We start from the raw sequence: 17,208 nt of genomic DNA on the forward strand, positions 1-17,208 counted from the left end.
GGGTCCGGATGTTATAAACAGGGGGTGAGGGGTGCTGAATGCTATACAATGGGGATGTGGGGCAGGATATTATACACTGGGATGAGGGTCAGGATGTTATATACTGGGGGGAGAGGGGCTGGATATTATATACTGGGGGGAGAGGGACAGGATGTTATACACCGGGGTGCGAGGGGCAGGATGTTATACACCGGGTGCGGGGGAAAGGATGTTATACACTGGGGGGAACTTGTACTGGATGTTATACACCAGGGGCAATGAAACTAAGTGAGAAACTGAAACTCAGTGATTAAGACGTGTGACGTTATACTTTTCTCCATATAGCGTATGTCAGAAGTTTTGCGATTACAACTGTCTTGATTTCCACTTGAAAAAATTCCCAATTTTTTTTGTCCCTCTTCAAATCGCAGAACATACCTGTAATTTACCGTACATCACCGAGGAGGCGCTGGGCTTTGTAAAAGCTGATAATATTTACAGCGTCCATAAAGCCGTGTCTGGCAGTTTAAATGCGCTGCAGACACCTTCCCATTGTGGCTTCTGTTCAGGACCCCTAAATCTTAATTTTCACACCCCTCCGGGGCAAAGAAGCCCGGGCGAGTTAACTGTTTTATCATCAGGAAAAAGGATGTTAATAAAGAGCAAAACTGTGGAATTTACGAGCATTGTTTATAGCATGTTACACTTTTACAAGAAAACTCCCCGGCACACTCTGGACCCGGCACTCTATAATTTGGTAAGGAAGCCGTAAAATTGAACTTGTTGAAATAAACCAGTTTTCAAAGTAACACGAACATAATTGGAAAATTAGACTCATGTGCTGGGCTTCAGATGGCGGCTGCCGCTTTTCTGTAAGTGCAGGAGACTCCTCGCTAGAAGACGTACAAGATCGCGGAAGACGGAATTAGTTATACAACAATATCAAAGCCGCAGAGCCGCGGATGTTTGCGAGGAGACAAGCAGAAAATAACAGTGCCCATAACAGGCTTATGTGTGTTATTGTAACCCCCGAAAGTCAATTTATGGGATGTCTGGACGAATTTTGCATGGATTTTAGCTGTGCGTACACAGGTTATATGGACGGCGGAGAGAGACTGCTATTTTCAAGGAGTTGTTCAGAACTATCTCCATAGAACGGGTCATCATTATCGGGTTGGCGGGGGTCCGACATCGGCACTCTCACAGATCAGCTGATGCCAGGTTCAGCAACAACCTGGAAGTAAGTAATGGGTCCAAAACTATGAAGTGGTCGATTTTGGGTATCGCAACTCAGTTCCTATTCACTTCAATGACAACTTACCTGAAAAATCAGAGAACGGCCACAAGACAGCGTACTGAGCTGTGGTTGCTTCAGAAGGACATGGGAACCAAGGATCAGTTGGAGTGTCGGACGTTGAACCCCACCTATTGTCCTAACAATATCAAAGTCATTGCAACCCCGTTAAAAGGAGGGGTCATCCAAAAAAAAAACATTTTACAATCATATGGGACCCCCACTGATCCAGAGAACAGGAATGGAGCAGTATTCAGCATGTGCGGCACCACTCCTATAGTCAATGAATGGAGTTGTGGTCTTTGTCTTTAGAGTTGGACACAAAGATTCATATGACCCTGGTCCAAAGGCCACATTGGTGGTCAGACCATAGACCCGTTGACCTGAAAACCTCTTTGTACCTGTTGGCATCCCCGGATCCTCCTCTGATTAGTAGACCTGGAGTGACATCAGCTTTGCCGCACATGACCTCTACCGCTCCTGCTAATTAGAAGAGGAATCGGGGATTCCAAAGCATAGGAGGAGGATCGTAGGGATCTGGTCAGACAGATATGGACTATCAATTACAAAAAGGAAAATGGACACATGCAAACGTTTGGAGCTTTGTGTGCTCAGATAACTTTGACCAAGGTTTCAGACCTTAGTTATCCTGTTAGGGTTATGGCTTGTTCACTATCATCGTGAGGAAAGGCCAGGTGATGCAAATTTCCCAGCTTGATAAAAACCCAGCCTCCTCTAACCTTGTGCCAAAAATCAGCCATGGGTTCTTCTAAGCAGCTGCCGAGCACTCTGAAAACGAAAATGGTGGAGGCCCACAAAGCAGAAGAAGGCTATAAGAAGAAAGCAAAGCGTTTTCAAGTTGCCCTTTCCTCAGGTTGAAACGCAATTAGAAATGGCAGTTACCAGGAACAGTGGAGGTCAAGATAAGGTCTGGAAGACCAAACAAAATTTCAGTGAGAGCTGCTAGTAGGATTGCTAGAGAGGCAAATCAGAAACCCTGCTTGACTGCAAAAGACCTGCAGAAAGATTTAGCAGACACTGCAGTTGTGATACATTGTTCTACTGTTCAGAGACACCTGTACAAATTGGCTGCATGGCTGCACAACTCTCGACTGGCTACACAAGTGATTACAAGCTGTGACACTTGCAAAAGGGGTTGCTACTAGGTACTAACCACGCAGGGTGCCCACATTTTTGCATTGGCCCACTTTTCTTTTTGTAATTTTTAAAATGTAAAAGATGAAAATATATATATATACTTTTTTTGCCTAAATATATACAGTGGCACGTAAAAGTTTGAGCACGCCTAGTCCAAATTACCGGTATTCTGAACAGTTAAGCTCCAAGTGTGCCCTAATCTTTTACATCGGCACATTTTCCTTTTTGTAATTTTTGGGCAAAATAAAATAAAATATATATATATATATATATATATATATATATATATATATATATATATATATATATATATACTTAGAAGGTTTCAGCTGGTCAGTTTTTAATCATGTGATGTCATAGACCTAATGGACAAGAGAATAATCATCTGGATAGAAAGGTAAAAAGAGCAATTGTAAGTGCATAGTGCTATATAATATGATGATTGCAATATATTGAGAGGATACAAACTTTGATGGGAGGAGGAGGAGGAGGAGGGCTTCTTTAAAATCATTTTACAATTATCAGCAACAAAGGAATCTGCTATGAGATTTTTCTAGAATCCCCTTTTGTGAGTAGTTTGCTGTTGAGGCTGCACGCAATAAATATATTAATATATTCCTCCTAGAGGCAGCCACACGGCTCCGTATCTCCAGATATTACCGAGCGCAAGACACTGGGAATGGGAACAAGAGAGCAGATAAATACCTGCCGGTGATGTTACATTGAATATTAAGCACCAATTTGATCCGGAACTTGAGACAGCCAAGTTGGAAAAGTTTCCCCATCCGTCTTCTATTACCACCGTAGAGCGCCCTGTAACGGTAAAAGAAAAGGTCTCAGGCTGAGTGCACTAATTGGGCCCAGATTGTGGCTAAGTCTTCCAATAAGGCACGAGAACGGGAAATTTTTGATGATTTTTTATTTTTTTCAGAAATAAATAGTGATATATTTTTAGTTAGTTTTTATTTTTAAAATTTTTATTTATGGCACTAACTATTTCAGTGCTGATGTGACCTAGAAACAAAAGGCTGGATGGTCTCTACTCACACCGTCCATACACCCCTTTTTCTATTCTTTTGCATTTTCCTCTCCTCCTTCCAGGAGCTGTAATCTTTTTATTTTTCTACAAATATAACCGTATGTGTGATTGTTTTTGCAGAAAACGTTGAAATATGCTAATTATTTTCTCATACAATACACTTGAAAACAGTAAAAAAAAAAAACCTCCAATTTCGGTGAAAAAATTGTCACCATTGTTTTTGGGGCTTTGTTTTTATAACATTCACTGTGCAGTGAAGATGACCCGATGACATGATTTTCCAGGTATGATTACGATGATACCACTTTTTTAAGTGATGACAAAAATTCAGAAATTCATTAAAAAAAAAAAGTTTGTTTCACCACTTTCTGAGACCCGTAATTTAACCCAAGTAGATCCAGTGGAGTGTAGTCATGTGCCATCATTGGTGGTAAAAAGAACAGTGCCGTGTTATTAATGCTGCCCACTTCACTAGCATGAATCTGATCCGGGCTGCATGATTACTGCTAGGCATTTTTTCTCTGAAATGGTTCTTGCTGGAGACCATTGCCAGAGACCAGACTAGTCTGACGCCACCCCCGGCCGGCTCTTCCCAGCAGTGCTAGAGGTGATTGACAGGTCTCTACCATGTGTACATGTAAAGCAGGAGACTGAATGCAATGCACAGGAAACTTGAGGCAGGAATCCTCAATGAACAGTATAATCCTTTCAATAAACCATGAAACAATACAATTAGAATAGTGGGGAAAGTTACTCAAGAAATATGCTAATGTTATTTAGATAAGGGTAGTACACCCATTCCTGGGAATTACCAAAAGATTTAAGGCCCCGTCTCACATAGCGATTTACCAACGATCACGACCAGCGATACGACCTGGCCGTGATCGTTGGTAAGTCGTTGTGTGGTCGCTGGGGAGCTGTCACACAGACCGCTCTCTCCAGCGACCAACGATCAGGGGAACGACTTCGGCATCGTTGAAACTGTCTTCAACGATGCCGAAGTCCCCCTGCAGCACCCGGGTAACCAGGGTAAACATCGGGTTACTAAGCGCAGGGCCGCGCTTAGTAACCCGATGTTTACCCTGGTTACCAAAAAAAACAAACAGTACATACTCACCATCTGATGTCCGTCAGGTCCCTTGCCGTCTGCTTCCTGCTCTGACTGAGCCGCCGTACAGTGAGAGCAGAGCGCAGCGGTGACGTCACTGCTGTGGTGCGCTCTCACTGTACGGCGGCACTCAGAGCAGGAAGCGGACAGCAAGGGTGTTGTGAATTTACTTTTTGGCTCCCTCTAGTGGCTACTAGTGATTTGACTCTGGGTTTGTCAGTCATTCCTTTTATGCTCACCTGGGTCGTTAGGTCAGGGGTGTTGCTATATAAGCTCCCTGGACCTTCAGTTCAATGCCTGGCAACGTTGATATCAGAGCTAATCTGTAGTGCTCTTGTCTACTGATCCTGGTTCCTGCTTGATTAAGCTAAGTCTGCTTTTTTGCTTTTTGCAATTCGTTATTGTTTGCATTTTTTGTCCAGCTTGTATATTATCTGTATCCTGACCTTGCTGGAAGTTCTAGGGCGGCTGGTGTTCTCCCCCCGGGCCGTTAGACGGTTCGGGGGTTCTTGAATCTCCAGCGTGGATTTTTGATAGGGTTTTTGTTGACCATATAAGTTATCTTACTATATTCTGCTATTAGTAAGTGGGCCTCTCTGTGCTAAACCTAGTTCATCTCTGTGTTTGTCATTTCCTCTTACCTCACCGTTATTATTTGTGGGGGGCTTGTATCCTACTTTTGGGGTCCTTTCTCTGGAGGCAAGAGAGGTCTTTGTTTTCCTCTTCTAGGGGTAGTTAGCTCTCCGGCTGGCGCGAGACATCTAGCGACCAACGTAGGCATGTTCCCCGGCTACTTCTAGGGTTGGCGTTAGGAGTAGATATATGGTCAACCCAGTTACCACTGCCCTATGAGCTGGATTTTTGTACTTTGCAGACTTGCTGATATCTCTGAGACCCTCGCCATTGGGGTCATAACAGTTTGCCAGGCCAGTACTAAATGTTAAATGCATTGCAGAAGTGGGAATATAAGAAAGAAAGTTCTAAGTTTTTTTTTCTCTCTCTCATTTTTTTTTTTTTTTTTTTCTTTTCCCCTTTACCTTTGAGTGGCTTGTGATTGCTGCAGACATGAATGTCCAGACCTTGATTACAAGTGTGGACCAGCTTGCTGCTCGTGTGCATGGCATACAAGATTATGTTACCAGAAATCCTATGTCAGAACCTAAGATACCGATTCCTGAACTGTTTTCCGGAGACCGATTTAAGTTTAGAAATTTCAGGAATAATTGTAAATTGTTTTTGTCCCTGAGACCCTGTTCCTCTGGAGACTCCGCTCAGCAAGTGAAAATTGTTATTTCTTTTTTACGGGGCGACCCTCAGGATTGGGCTTTCTCGCTGGCGCCAGGAGATCCGGCATTGGCTGATATTGATGCGTTTTTTCTGGCGCTCGGTTTGCTTTATGAGGAACCCAATCTTGAGATTCAGGCAGAAAAAGCCTTGCTGGCTATGTCTCAGGGCCAGGACGAGGCTGAGGTGTATTGCCAAAAATTTCAGAAATGGTCCGTGCTGACCCAGTGGAACGAGTGTGCATTGGCTGCAAATTTTAGAAATGGCCTTTCTGAAGCCATTAAGAATGTGATGGTGGGTTTTCCCATTCCCACAGGTCTGAATGATTCCATGGCCCTGGCGATTCAAATTGATCGGCGGTTGCGGGAGCGCAAAACCGCAAATTCCCTCATGGTGTTATCTGAACAGGCACCTGATTTAATGCAATGTGATAGAATCCTGACTAGAAATGAGCGGAAAATTCATAGACGCCAGAATGGCTTGTGTTACTACTGTGGTGATTCTGCACATGTTATCTCAGCATGCTCTAAGCGTCTTACTAAGGTTGTTAGTCCTGTCGCCATTGGTAATTTGCAACCTAAGTTCATTCTATCTGTAACTTTGATTTGTTCACTGTCATCGTATCCTGTCGTGGCGTTTGTAGATTCAGGTGCTGCCCTGAGTCTTATGGATCTGTCATTTGCCAAGCGCTGCGGTTTTGTTCTTGAGCCATTAGTAAATCCTATCCCTCTTAGGGGTATTGATGCTACGCCATTGGCAGAAAATAAACCGCAGTTTTGGACACAGGTTACCATGTGCATGACTCCTGAACATCGGGAGGTGTTACGTTTTCTGGTTCTGCATAAGATGCATGATTTGGTTGTTTTGGGTTTGCCATGGTTGCAGACCCATAATCCAGTCTTGGACTGGAAGGCAATGTCAGTGTCAAGTTGGGGCTGCCATGGAATTCATGGAGATTCCCTGCCCTTGTCTATTGCTACTTCTACGCCTTCGGAAGTTCCGGCGTATTTGTCTGATTATCAGGATGTCTTCAGCGAGTCTAAGTCCAGTGCATTGCCTCCTCATAGGGAATGTGACTGTGCAATAGATTTGATTCCAGGCAGTAAGTTTCCTAAGGGAAGACTGTTTAATCTGTCGGTACCTGAACATACCGCGATGCGTTCATATATCAAGGAGTCTCTGGAGAAGGGGCATATCCGTCCTTCTTCTTCCCCTCTTGGTGCGGGATTCTTTTTTGTGGCTAAAAAGGACGGATCTTTGAGGCCTTGTATTGACTATCGGCTTTTGAATAAGATCACTGTCAAATTTCAGTATCCTTTGCCGTTGTTGTCAGACTTGTTTGCCCGGATTAAAGGTGCCAAGTGGTTCACCAAGATAGACCTTCGTGGTGCGTACAACCTTGTGCGCATTAAGCAAGGAGATGAATGGAAAACCGCATTCAATACGCCCGAAGGTCATTTTGAGTACTTGGTGATGCCATTTGGGCTCTCTAATGCACCTTCAGTTTTTCAGTCCTTTATGCATGACATTTTCCGGAAGTATCTGGATAAATTTTTGATCGTTTATCTGGATGATATTCTGTTTTTTTCTGATGATTGGGACTCGCATGTGGAACAGGTCAGCATGGTTTTCAAGATTTTGCGTGAAAATTCTTTGTTTGTTAAAGGCTCAAAGTGTCTCTTTGGTGTACAGAAGGTTCCCTTTTTAGGGTTCATTTTTTCCCCTTCTGCTGTGGAGATGGACCCAGTCAAGGTTTGAGCTATTCATGATTGGACTCAACCCTCGTCAGTTAAGAGTCTTCAGAAGTTCTTGGGTTTTGCTAACTTCTACCATCGTTTTATCGCTAATTTTTCTAGCGTTGTTAAACCGTTGACGGATATGACCAAGAAAGGCTCTGATGTGGCTAACTGGGCTCCTGCTGCCGTGGAGGCTTTCCAGGAGTTGAAGCGCCGGTTTACTTCAGCGCCTGTTTTGTGCCAGCCTGATGTCTCACTTCCCTTTCAGGTTGAAGTGGATGCTTCGGAGATTGGGGCAGGGGCCGTTTTGTCGCAGAGAGGCCCTGGTTGCTCTACTATGAGACCTTGTGCCTTTTTCTCTAGGAAGTTTTCGCCGGCAGAGCGAAATTATGATGTGGGCAATCGGGAGTTGTTGGCCATGAAGTGGGCATTTGAGGAGTGGCGTCATTGGCTCGAGGGTGCTAAGCATCGTGTGGTGGTCTTGACTGATCACAAAAATCTGATGTACCTCGAGTCTGCTAAACGCCTGAATCCTAGACAGGCCCACTGGTCATTGTTTTTCTCCCGTTTTGACTTTGTGGTTTCGTATTTACCAGGTTCTAAGAATGTGAAGGCCGATGCTCTGTCTAGGAGCTTTGTGCCTGATGCTCCTGGAGTCGCTGAACCTGTGGGTATTCTTAAGGAAGGAGTTATCCTGTCAGCTATTTCTCCAGATCTGCGACGTGTGTTGCAGAGATTTCAGGCTGGTAGGCCTGACTCTTGTCCACCTGACAGATTGTTTGTGCCTGCTAAATGGACCAGCAGAGTCATTTCCGAGGTTCATTCCTCAGTGTTGGCAGGGCACCCGGGAATTTTTGGCACCAGAGATCTGGTGGCCAGGTCCTTTTGGTGGCCTTCCTTATCAAGAGATGTGCGGTCATTTGTGCAGTCCTGTGGTACTTGTGCTCGAGCTAAGCCTTGCTGTTCTCGTGCCAGCGGGTTGCTTTTGCCCTTGCCTGTCCCGAAGAGACCTTGGACACACATCTCTATGGATTTCATTTCGGATCTTCCGGTGTCTCAGGGCATGTCTGTCATCTGGGTGATATGTGATCGTTTCTCCAAGATGGTCCATCTGGTTCCTTTGCCCAAACTGCCTTCCTCTTCTGATCTGGTTCCTGTGTTCTTCCAGAACGTGGTTCGTTTGCACGGCATTCCTGAGAATATTGTGTCGGACAGAGGATCCCAGTTTGTTTCCAGGTTCTGGCGATCCTTTTGTGGTAGGATGGGCATAGATTTGTCGTTTTCGTCCGCTTTTCATCCACAGACTAACGGACAAACGGAACGAACTAATCAGACTCTGGAGGCGTATTTGAGGTGTTTTGTCTCTTCTGATCAGGATGATTGGGTGACCTTCTTGCCGTTGGCTGAATTTGCCCTTAATAATCGGGCTAGTTCTGCCACCTTGGTTTCGCCATTTTTCTGCAACTCTGGTTTCCACCCTCGTTTTTCCTCGGGACATGTGGAGCCTTCTGACTGTCCTGGGGTGGATTCTGTGGTGGATAGGTTGCAGCAGATCTGGAATCATGTGGTGGACAACTTGAAGTTGTCACAGGAGAAGGCTCAGCGTTTTGCCAACCGCCGCCGCGGTGTGGGTCCCCGACTTCGTGTTGGGGATTTGGTATGGCTGTCTTCTCGATTTGTTCCTATGAAGGTCTCCTCTCCCAAATTTAAGCCTCGATTCATTGGTCCTTACAAGATATTGGAGATCCTTAATCCTGTATCCTTTCGCCTGGATCTTCCGGTGTCGCTTGCCATTCACAACGTATTTCATAGGTCCTTGTTGCGGCGGTACGTTGTGCCTGTGGTTCCTTCTGCTGAGCCTCCTGCTCCGGTGTTGGTTGAGGGCGAGTTGGAGTACGTGGTGGAGAAGATCTTAGATTCTCGTCTCTCCAGGCGGAGGCTTCAGTACCTGGTCAAGTGGAAGGGCTATGGTCAGGAGGATAATTCCTGGGTGGTCGCCTCTGATGTGCATGCGGCCGATTTAGTTCGTGCCTTTCACGCCGCTCATCCTGATCGCCCTGGTGGTCTTGGTGAGGGTTCGGTGACCCCTCACTAAGGGGCGGGTACTGTTGTGAATTTACTTTTTGGCTCCCTCTAGTGGCTACTAGTGATTTGACTCTGGGTTTGTCAGTCATTCCTTTTATGCTCACCTGGGTCGTTAGGTCAGGGGTGTTGCTATATAAGCTCCCTGGACCTTCAGTTCAATGCCTGGCAACGTTGATATCAGAGCTAATCTGTAGTGCTCTTGTCTACTGATCCTGGTTCCTGCTTGATTAAGCTAAGTCTGCTTTTTTGCTTTTTGCAATTCGTTATTGTTTGCATTTTTTGTCCAGCTTGTATATTATCTGTATCCTGACCTTGCTGGAAGCTCTAGAGCGGCTGGTGTTCTCCCCCCGGGCCGTTAGACGGTTCGGGGGTTCTTGAATCTCCAGCGTGGATTTTTGATAGGGTTTTTGTTGACCATATAAGTTATCTTACTATATTCTGCTATTAGTAAGTGGGCCTCTCTGTGCTAAACCTAGTTCATCTCTGTGTTTGTCATTTCCTCTTACCTCACCGTTATTATTTGTGGGGGGCTTGTATACTACTTTTGGGATCCTTTCTCTGGAGGCAAGAGAGGTCTTTGTTTTCCTCTTCTAGGGGTAGTTAGCTCTCCGGCTGGCGCGAGACATCTAGCGACCAACGTAGGCATGTTCCCCGGCTACTTCTAGGGTTGGCGTTAGGAGTAGATATATGGTCAACCCAGTTACCACTGCCCTATGAGCTGGATTTTTGTACTTTGCAGACTTGCTGATATCTCTGAGACCCTCGCCATTGGGGTCATAACACAAGGGACCTGATGGACATCAGATGGTGAGTATGTACTGTTTGTTTTTTTTTTACATTTACGCTGGTAACCAGGGTGTAAACATCGGGTTACTAAGCGCAGCCCTGCGCTTAGTAACCCGATGTTTACCCTGGTTACCAGTGAAGACATCGCTGGATCGGTGTCACACACACCGATTCAGCGATGTCAGCGGGACCTCAACGACCAAAAAAAGGTCCAGGCCATTCCAACACGACCAGCGATCTCGCAGCAGGGGCCTGATCGCTGGTACGTGTCACACATAGCGAGTTCGCTACTGAGGTCGCTGTTGCGTCACAAAACTAGTGACTCAGCAGCGATCTCGCTAGCGATCTCGCTATGTGTGACGGGGCCTTTAGTTCTTTGTGCAACAATGGCCCTAGCAGGGGTCACTGGGCTTTCTTGCTAGGCCGCAAGTCCTCCTAACAAAGTCTATTGGGGAGTGTCGAGACTTTTCTGCACCAACTGGCCCCCAAACCACCTGTTGTCCTAACCTAGGCTGACCACTGTGGAAGGGGTCGCAGAGACAGTCTTATGCCCCAAGCACGTCCCATTCGAATGTTGGTTAATGTTGACTATATTTCACTGTATGTTTCACTATGTTGCTAAATGTACTATTGTACATTATATTCATGTAGGGAAAGTGCAGTATTAAAGTTAGCCCGCTAGAGGGGGCACGTTAGGACCAGAAAGTGGTAATACAGTAAATAGTTAAATTAGGAGGGGCCAGCTGTGGGTAAGACAGGAGCATATCCTGAAAGTAGTCAGTAGGGCCAGGGAGCACAGACAGCTCAGCAGGACCTTGGAGCCCAGGCAACACAGTGGGCCCCGAAACGTTGAAAGGTAGAAGCCCAGTCATCCAAAGCCAGGAAGCCATAAATTGCAGCGGCACAGGAATGCAGGTGACTCTATCATGTGGCAGCTTACTACATGGGCAGATGCTCTTCTGTCTGGGGTGAAGCAGACAAGGGATCACTCAAAAGTAGTGAAGCTGGACAGGGAGGATGCTGCAATACCGGACAAGACGGTACGATCAAGGAATGTGCTGAAGGTCATGAGGGAGAGCACAGGGAAAGTGAAGGATATAAACTGTGTGGAACCCTATGTTGATGCTGTAGTGGATTTGGTTGTGCTGAGAAAAGAAACCAGTAAAGCTACCAGTTTAAAGTTGGAACTGGACCATGTTGGGAGTGAACCTGCAACAGACCAGAGGTGACCCTGATGGTTCAGAGAATGGAAAGACAGGTACGCTGAGAAAGGGACATTGTTTGCATGTGTCGGATGGCCAGGGTGTGCTCCAGCAGCTGTCGTGTCACGACTACAGCCCTGGCACTACTGTACAGCCCTGGCACACCTCACAACTGTGCCGTACATTATGGCTGGAAGTGACAGTTCTGCTCACTCGTATTGTCCCTCTGGTTGATGTTTCTTCACAGATCTTCAGTACTTGACTGTCTGTGGGTGTCTCCTATGCCAGAGGCAGAAAGAGCTTTGTCCCGACTCTCAATGGGCATGATATGGTATCTGCAATTTGCCCCTCATAGTCGGGTCTCTGGGTGTTGTCTGGCTCACGCTTTCCACTGCAGTCTGTCACACTGGCTTCAGCATTTTCTCTGGTCCACATTTCTTCTTCTTGGAGCCAAATTCTCCTGCGATTTGGCTTACAGGGCTTTTATATCCAGGAACTATTATTCAAGGCACCTGACCAGGTCCCGCACAAGAACTGGCTCCCTCTACAATTTTTCTGGTGCCAATTGGTTCCGCCTGGTTTCGTCCAGCCAGCAGATGACAGTCTTTCCTCACTAATGTCACATCATGCAGGGACTCTTCAGAGGCACCATCGCTTCCTCTTACATGTACATAGAGAGAAACCAGTCAATGACCTTCAACAGCATGCGATGAGCTGCCCAGGGGAAGCACCGGACTGTTCTGGTTTCTGGCAATGGTTCTCCAACAAAATCTTTAAACTTCATATGGAAGTAAGGGAGGAAAAAAGAAAAATTTGCAATATTTTTTTCAAAGGGTCTGGTCCTGAAGAGGTTACTATTGACTATGTATTGCTTTAAGTCCCCGGGAGAAGGTGCTACAGTGAAGATAAGCAAATCTATTTGTAGCACCCTGGTCCAATGGCCACTTCAGTATTCTGTGGCCACCGGAGCCCTGAGAACCGAGTCCTACCTTCTGGCATCCCCGACACGACATTGTGCCTGCATAATGATGCAATAATGACGTTGCACTAAGTCGGCTAATCAAAACAGTCGCTGGGGATGCCTCCTCTAAAATAATAACTCGGCTGCTGGAGTAGAGTTATGCAAATTTTTTCGCTTATCTCTACACAGTAGAGAAAGGTAATACTCTCTACAAAATTCCTCTAAACCAGGGGCATGCTTACAATGGGTCCCAAGAGGTAAGGGGGCTACTATCACCTCCAAAATGGGTGGAATTGTACATTATGATCAGATGTTGGACTACAAATGGCCAGATAATGTTTTTGCACAGGGGCCTATTCTGTGTCCACTCCTAAAGATTTTTTTTACAACAGATTACCCAAATGGGTAAATAGGCCCCAAATTAAGTGATGTAATAAAACACAACTTTTGTTGTTTTTTTTGTTTAAAAAAAAAAGGGTCAATAAAATTGAAATTTGCTAAAGTGATCCAATATTTATTTTATTTGCTATCAGACTCTTAAATTGGAGATTCGTATCTCTGATACTAGCTATCCAAATCAATTACTAGTAATTTATACTGACTAGTCCGTGGCTCGACAGTGAATCATAAGGTAAGTATCAATGTTATTACTGCACACCAGAATCACTGGAGCAACTCAAAATCAGTTATAGATTAGCCACCCCAACAAGTTTCGCCGTGACAGACTTCCTCAGGAGATTGGGGCTACAATGAGTTACAAAATGAGATGCTGGACCTCTAAAGGCCTTTGTTCTACCCTCATTTTCCCTAAAATGAGCCAATTAAATATCCTCTATTGTTTTTTTTTTCACTCCGGAGCATTATCATCATTGTTGGTGCCTTTTAACGAACAATTGGCAAGCAACCCCTATAAAGGTAATTAAATAAATAATTGCCAACAATTTCTGGGGGGTTTTTTTAGACCGATTTGCAGCAAATTGATTTTTTTTCTCCTGAACTTACTTTTTGTTTTCGGAACAAGCAGCCCATAACGGTGGCATCATTTTTTGCAAGCAGCGCGCCAACAGCCATTACATACAGTCAGCCCCCGTTCCTCGGGCGTTTAACAACCCATAGCGAGCGCTTTATGGATCAGACTGTTGATTTCAAATACATAGTAAATTGTCATTCAGAGCTTATGAGCCCCGGAGGAACGTTCTGCTCTTCCCAAAAGACCATTTCAGATTTCCAAAACACATGCTCCTAAATCTCGGGGTTTTATTTCTATGTGAGAGCCTTAATGAAGACTTTTTGATGCAAGATTGTATTTAAGGCAGAAAGCGAGTCAATTTAAGGCTTCACTCCGCTTCGTCAAGTCTTTTGGCTTCTGTTCTGGAGAACAGTTTACGCGTTAACTAATTGTCCTTAAATGCCGCTCGCTGTTCTTAAAGCTTTTGTCATAAGATGTGAGCCTGTCTCCATAAAATTCATGCAAAGTGAGGAACGCCAACAGCTGCGCGTGGCACCACGGATATGAGGAGTAATGCACTTGCTATATTCTTGATGTATGCACGCGAAGAGCCCGATCTTGTTTTTTTACGCCGTCTCCGTACTCGCTCCGGTAGGAAAAAATATCTCTGTCTTTTACGCATTTTATTATCTCAGGTAGTGAAAGTAAACACAGACTCCCAGAAGCTTCCCTTGGGGAACATTTCTCTAGAGAAGATAAATTTAGTTTTTCTTCCACGGGTTCTTCGAATACTTAACCAATTATCCCGCTGTAATTGCTGAAAGTGGTATGGAATGGAGGATGTATGAGGAGTCTTGTAGGGGACTCGTCAAACGTTGGAGATTGTATCATAAAAGACAATGAGACATCACAAATACAGAAAAAAAACAGGGAAAAATTGATTGTTGCTTTAACCTTTTTTCCGGGAAATGATGAAGGAGTTCTGTACAGAAGCTGCAGTACGTCACCGTACGAGTCCATAGCTTCCCTCTGATCTGTCTCTTGCCAGAATGAAAACATATCCTCTTGACATTTGCCAGGCCAGAAAGTGGCAGGCAAGTATTTTCCGCGCCCCCTATGCCGTGAACCACTAGCATTCCATGGTCCAATCTTCCAGTCCCGCATACACCACACAAATTTTTGTATACTGATTGATTTGCTCCTTGACCTTCTATTTTTTCAGCTTTTGGTGAAAATTTGGAATTAAATTGTAATTCCTTAATTAATTCCTTAATTCACCACCGGTTAGGTATCAGTAATGTTCCCAGCATGTTGTAAAATACTTACCGGTGGCCATCTTCTACTCTTTCCAGAGCAGCTCCAGTCCCACAGCAGTAACTGCCTAAAAGTCACTGATAACGGTTACTATTTCTCTTAGGGTAGGGTCACACGGCCATTTACTCCAAATCCAAGAAAAATGGTACAATTATTTTGATCGGACTGTGATCAGGGATATGGAGAGGAAAAAAAGGTTTCTCCACCTTCTCCATTCTGTCAATCTGTGAAAATCAGACCACACTCGGATGTTAACCAATTTTTTGCACTGAACCATAGACCTTCCATTGCCAATTTTGATCTGACACTCAGATCAAAGTTGAACATGTCTCCAATTTTTTCTGTGCACAACTCAGTCAGAGAAAAAAGTCGAATATGTGCACAGTCCCATGGAATATCATAGGCACTAGTGCTGTCTGACATTGAAAAAGACTGTGGTAGTTAGGCAGTGTGTTCCCTAGCAACCAGTCATGACTTATTGATTAACTGACACCATACTTAGTGGAGAGGAGGAAAGCAGCCTGACAGCCTTACATCATGGCTATTTTCAGAACAGCTCAATGCTTATGATGGTCCAGAAGAAGACAACGCCTCTATTGGGCCCAACGAACACCCATTTGACTTGAGTTATCACCCTGTTTGTAACAGAGAGTAATTTGGGAACTGATGGCCCAGTGATCACTATTAGAGAGATGGCTATATAATCCCATATGGCCATACAGTCTACATTTATTACCTTTCAGGGCTGCACCTGAAGCGTCCTTGAGGTAGACGGATACTTTCCAGGGATCAGAAAAATGGCCTAAATTCACAATGCGATTTCCCTGTTGAACGAAACATAGATGAGAATCAATATGACATTGATCGCTTCTTACACCGTGACGGCGTGATAAACACCCTCTGTGTACATATAAAATCTCATCTGAGCAGCTGAGAGATGTCTGACAGTCTGGTTGCTAAGGCCTCACCAGTCTTTTCAGTGAGGTTGTCAGGCAGTACATCCCTAGCAACCAGGCTGTCTCAGATTACCTAGCTCCACAGATGAATGTTAAAAAATAGGAATTTCCCCTATAATACTGGCTACATATGGTATATAAGTGGTATATATGTGTGATCGGAGGAGGTCAGATCTCTTGTACCTCTTTGTCTATCCCAAGAATTGTGTCCTTGTTTGTGGTACAGTAGTCAGAGGTGATCTGTTGCTATGGGAGCAGTCAAAGGTGATCTGTTGCTAAGGGAGTAGTCAGAGGTGATCTGTTGCTATGGGAACTTAATGTTAGTTGGGGATAACTCGCCTCATTGCCTTTACGTTGGTATTACATATAGGATTAGGACATCGCAGGGAAGAAATTCACGAGAACTGTACCTTTTTATCCAAGAAGACGACTTTCGGCTGCACCGGAAGTGGCGCCCCAGCCGTCCCTCCTACTGGCTGCACCGCAATATGGATCCCGTGCGGCCTCACATAGACGGTACTGCGGCTTCCTGTGGAACTATTGTATCTACAAGAGAGTAGTTAATGGCGCGGCATTATTATCCTGGGCTATAAGGTAAAATTCCTGCTACCTCTCTAACAACGATGAACCCTAGGACTTAGAGGGAGCCTGTCACCCCCAAAATGTTAACTAAACTATTTACACAGGTATGTAGGGGACATGGTTGCTATAACAATCATACCATTAGTACAGATTTTAGTGATTTTTTGGCTTAAAAAAAAGTTTTGCATGCAAATGAGATGTCACGGGTGCACCATTGGCGTGGCCGAAAAGTTAGTGGCCCTTTACGAGACCTCAATTCGTATATTGAGCACAGTTACGTGATGCGAGCACTGCCGCCTGAACCATGCCGCATTGCCACATATTGTCATGGCCGGCTCCTGTCTGCAGTACAAAACCAGGTGGTAGCCGCAGACAGGAGCCGGTGATGCGAGCCAACAATGGCTCCTGTCTGCAGCCGCCGCTCGGTACTGTCCTGCAGACAGGAGACGACAATAACATTATGTGAGAGCAGCTGCAGAGTTCAGGCAGTGGTATTAAATTATGATCATTGTGCAAATTGAGGGCCGTAAAAAAGCCTGTTCATTTGCATAAATTTTTTTACGCCAACTAAACTACTAAAAGCTGTACTATAGGTATGAATTTTTAAAGGGGCCACGTCTCCTACATACCTATACAGATGGTTTAGTTAGCATTTTAGAGTGAAATACTCCCTTTATGGGCACAATCAGATGGCTGTATTACTCGCGGGAGGATCCCATCACAATTCTTGGACTGGCAGTCGACTTTCCTGACCTGAATGTGACATCTGCACAAA

The 17,208-nt window shown here is 44.9% G+C and overlaps 1 protein-coding gene across 1 annotated transcript in view; it reads right to left on the minus strand.

Moving 5' to 3' along the window:
• Positions 1–17,208, minus strand: part of PKHD1 (PKHD1 ciliary IPT domain containing fibrocystin/polyductin) — a 785,044-nt gene that overhangs the window by 56,983 nt on the left and 710,853 nt on the right. Inside the window, exons 60-62 of the mRNA XM_077281797.1 lie at positions 16,262–16,397; positions 15,632–15,719; positions 3,137–3,244 (exon numbers count right to left, since the gene is read on the minus strand). Of these exons, the coding sequence (XP_077137912.1) occupies positions 3,137–3,244; positions 15,632–15,719; positions 16,262–16,397 (332 nt within the window). The remainder of the gene's footprint in view (positions 1–3,136; positions 3,245–15,631; positions 15,720–16,261; positions 16,398–17,208) is intronic.

Source organism: Ranitomeya variabilis, chromosome 2 (genome assembly GCF_051348905.1).
Source record: "Ranitomeya variabilis isolate aRanVar5 chromosome 2, aRanVar5.hap1, whole genome shotgun sequence".
Lineage (NCBI taxonomy): Eukaryota > Metazoa > Chordata > Amphibia > Anura > Dendrobatidae > Ranitomeya > Ranitomeya variabilis.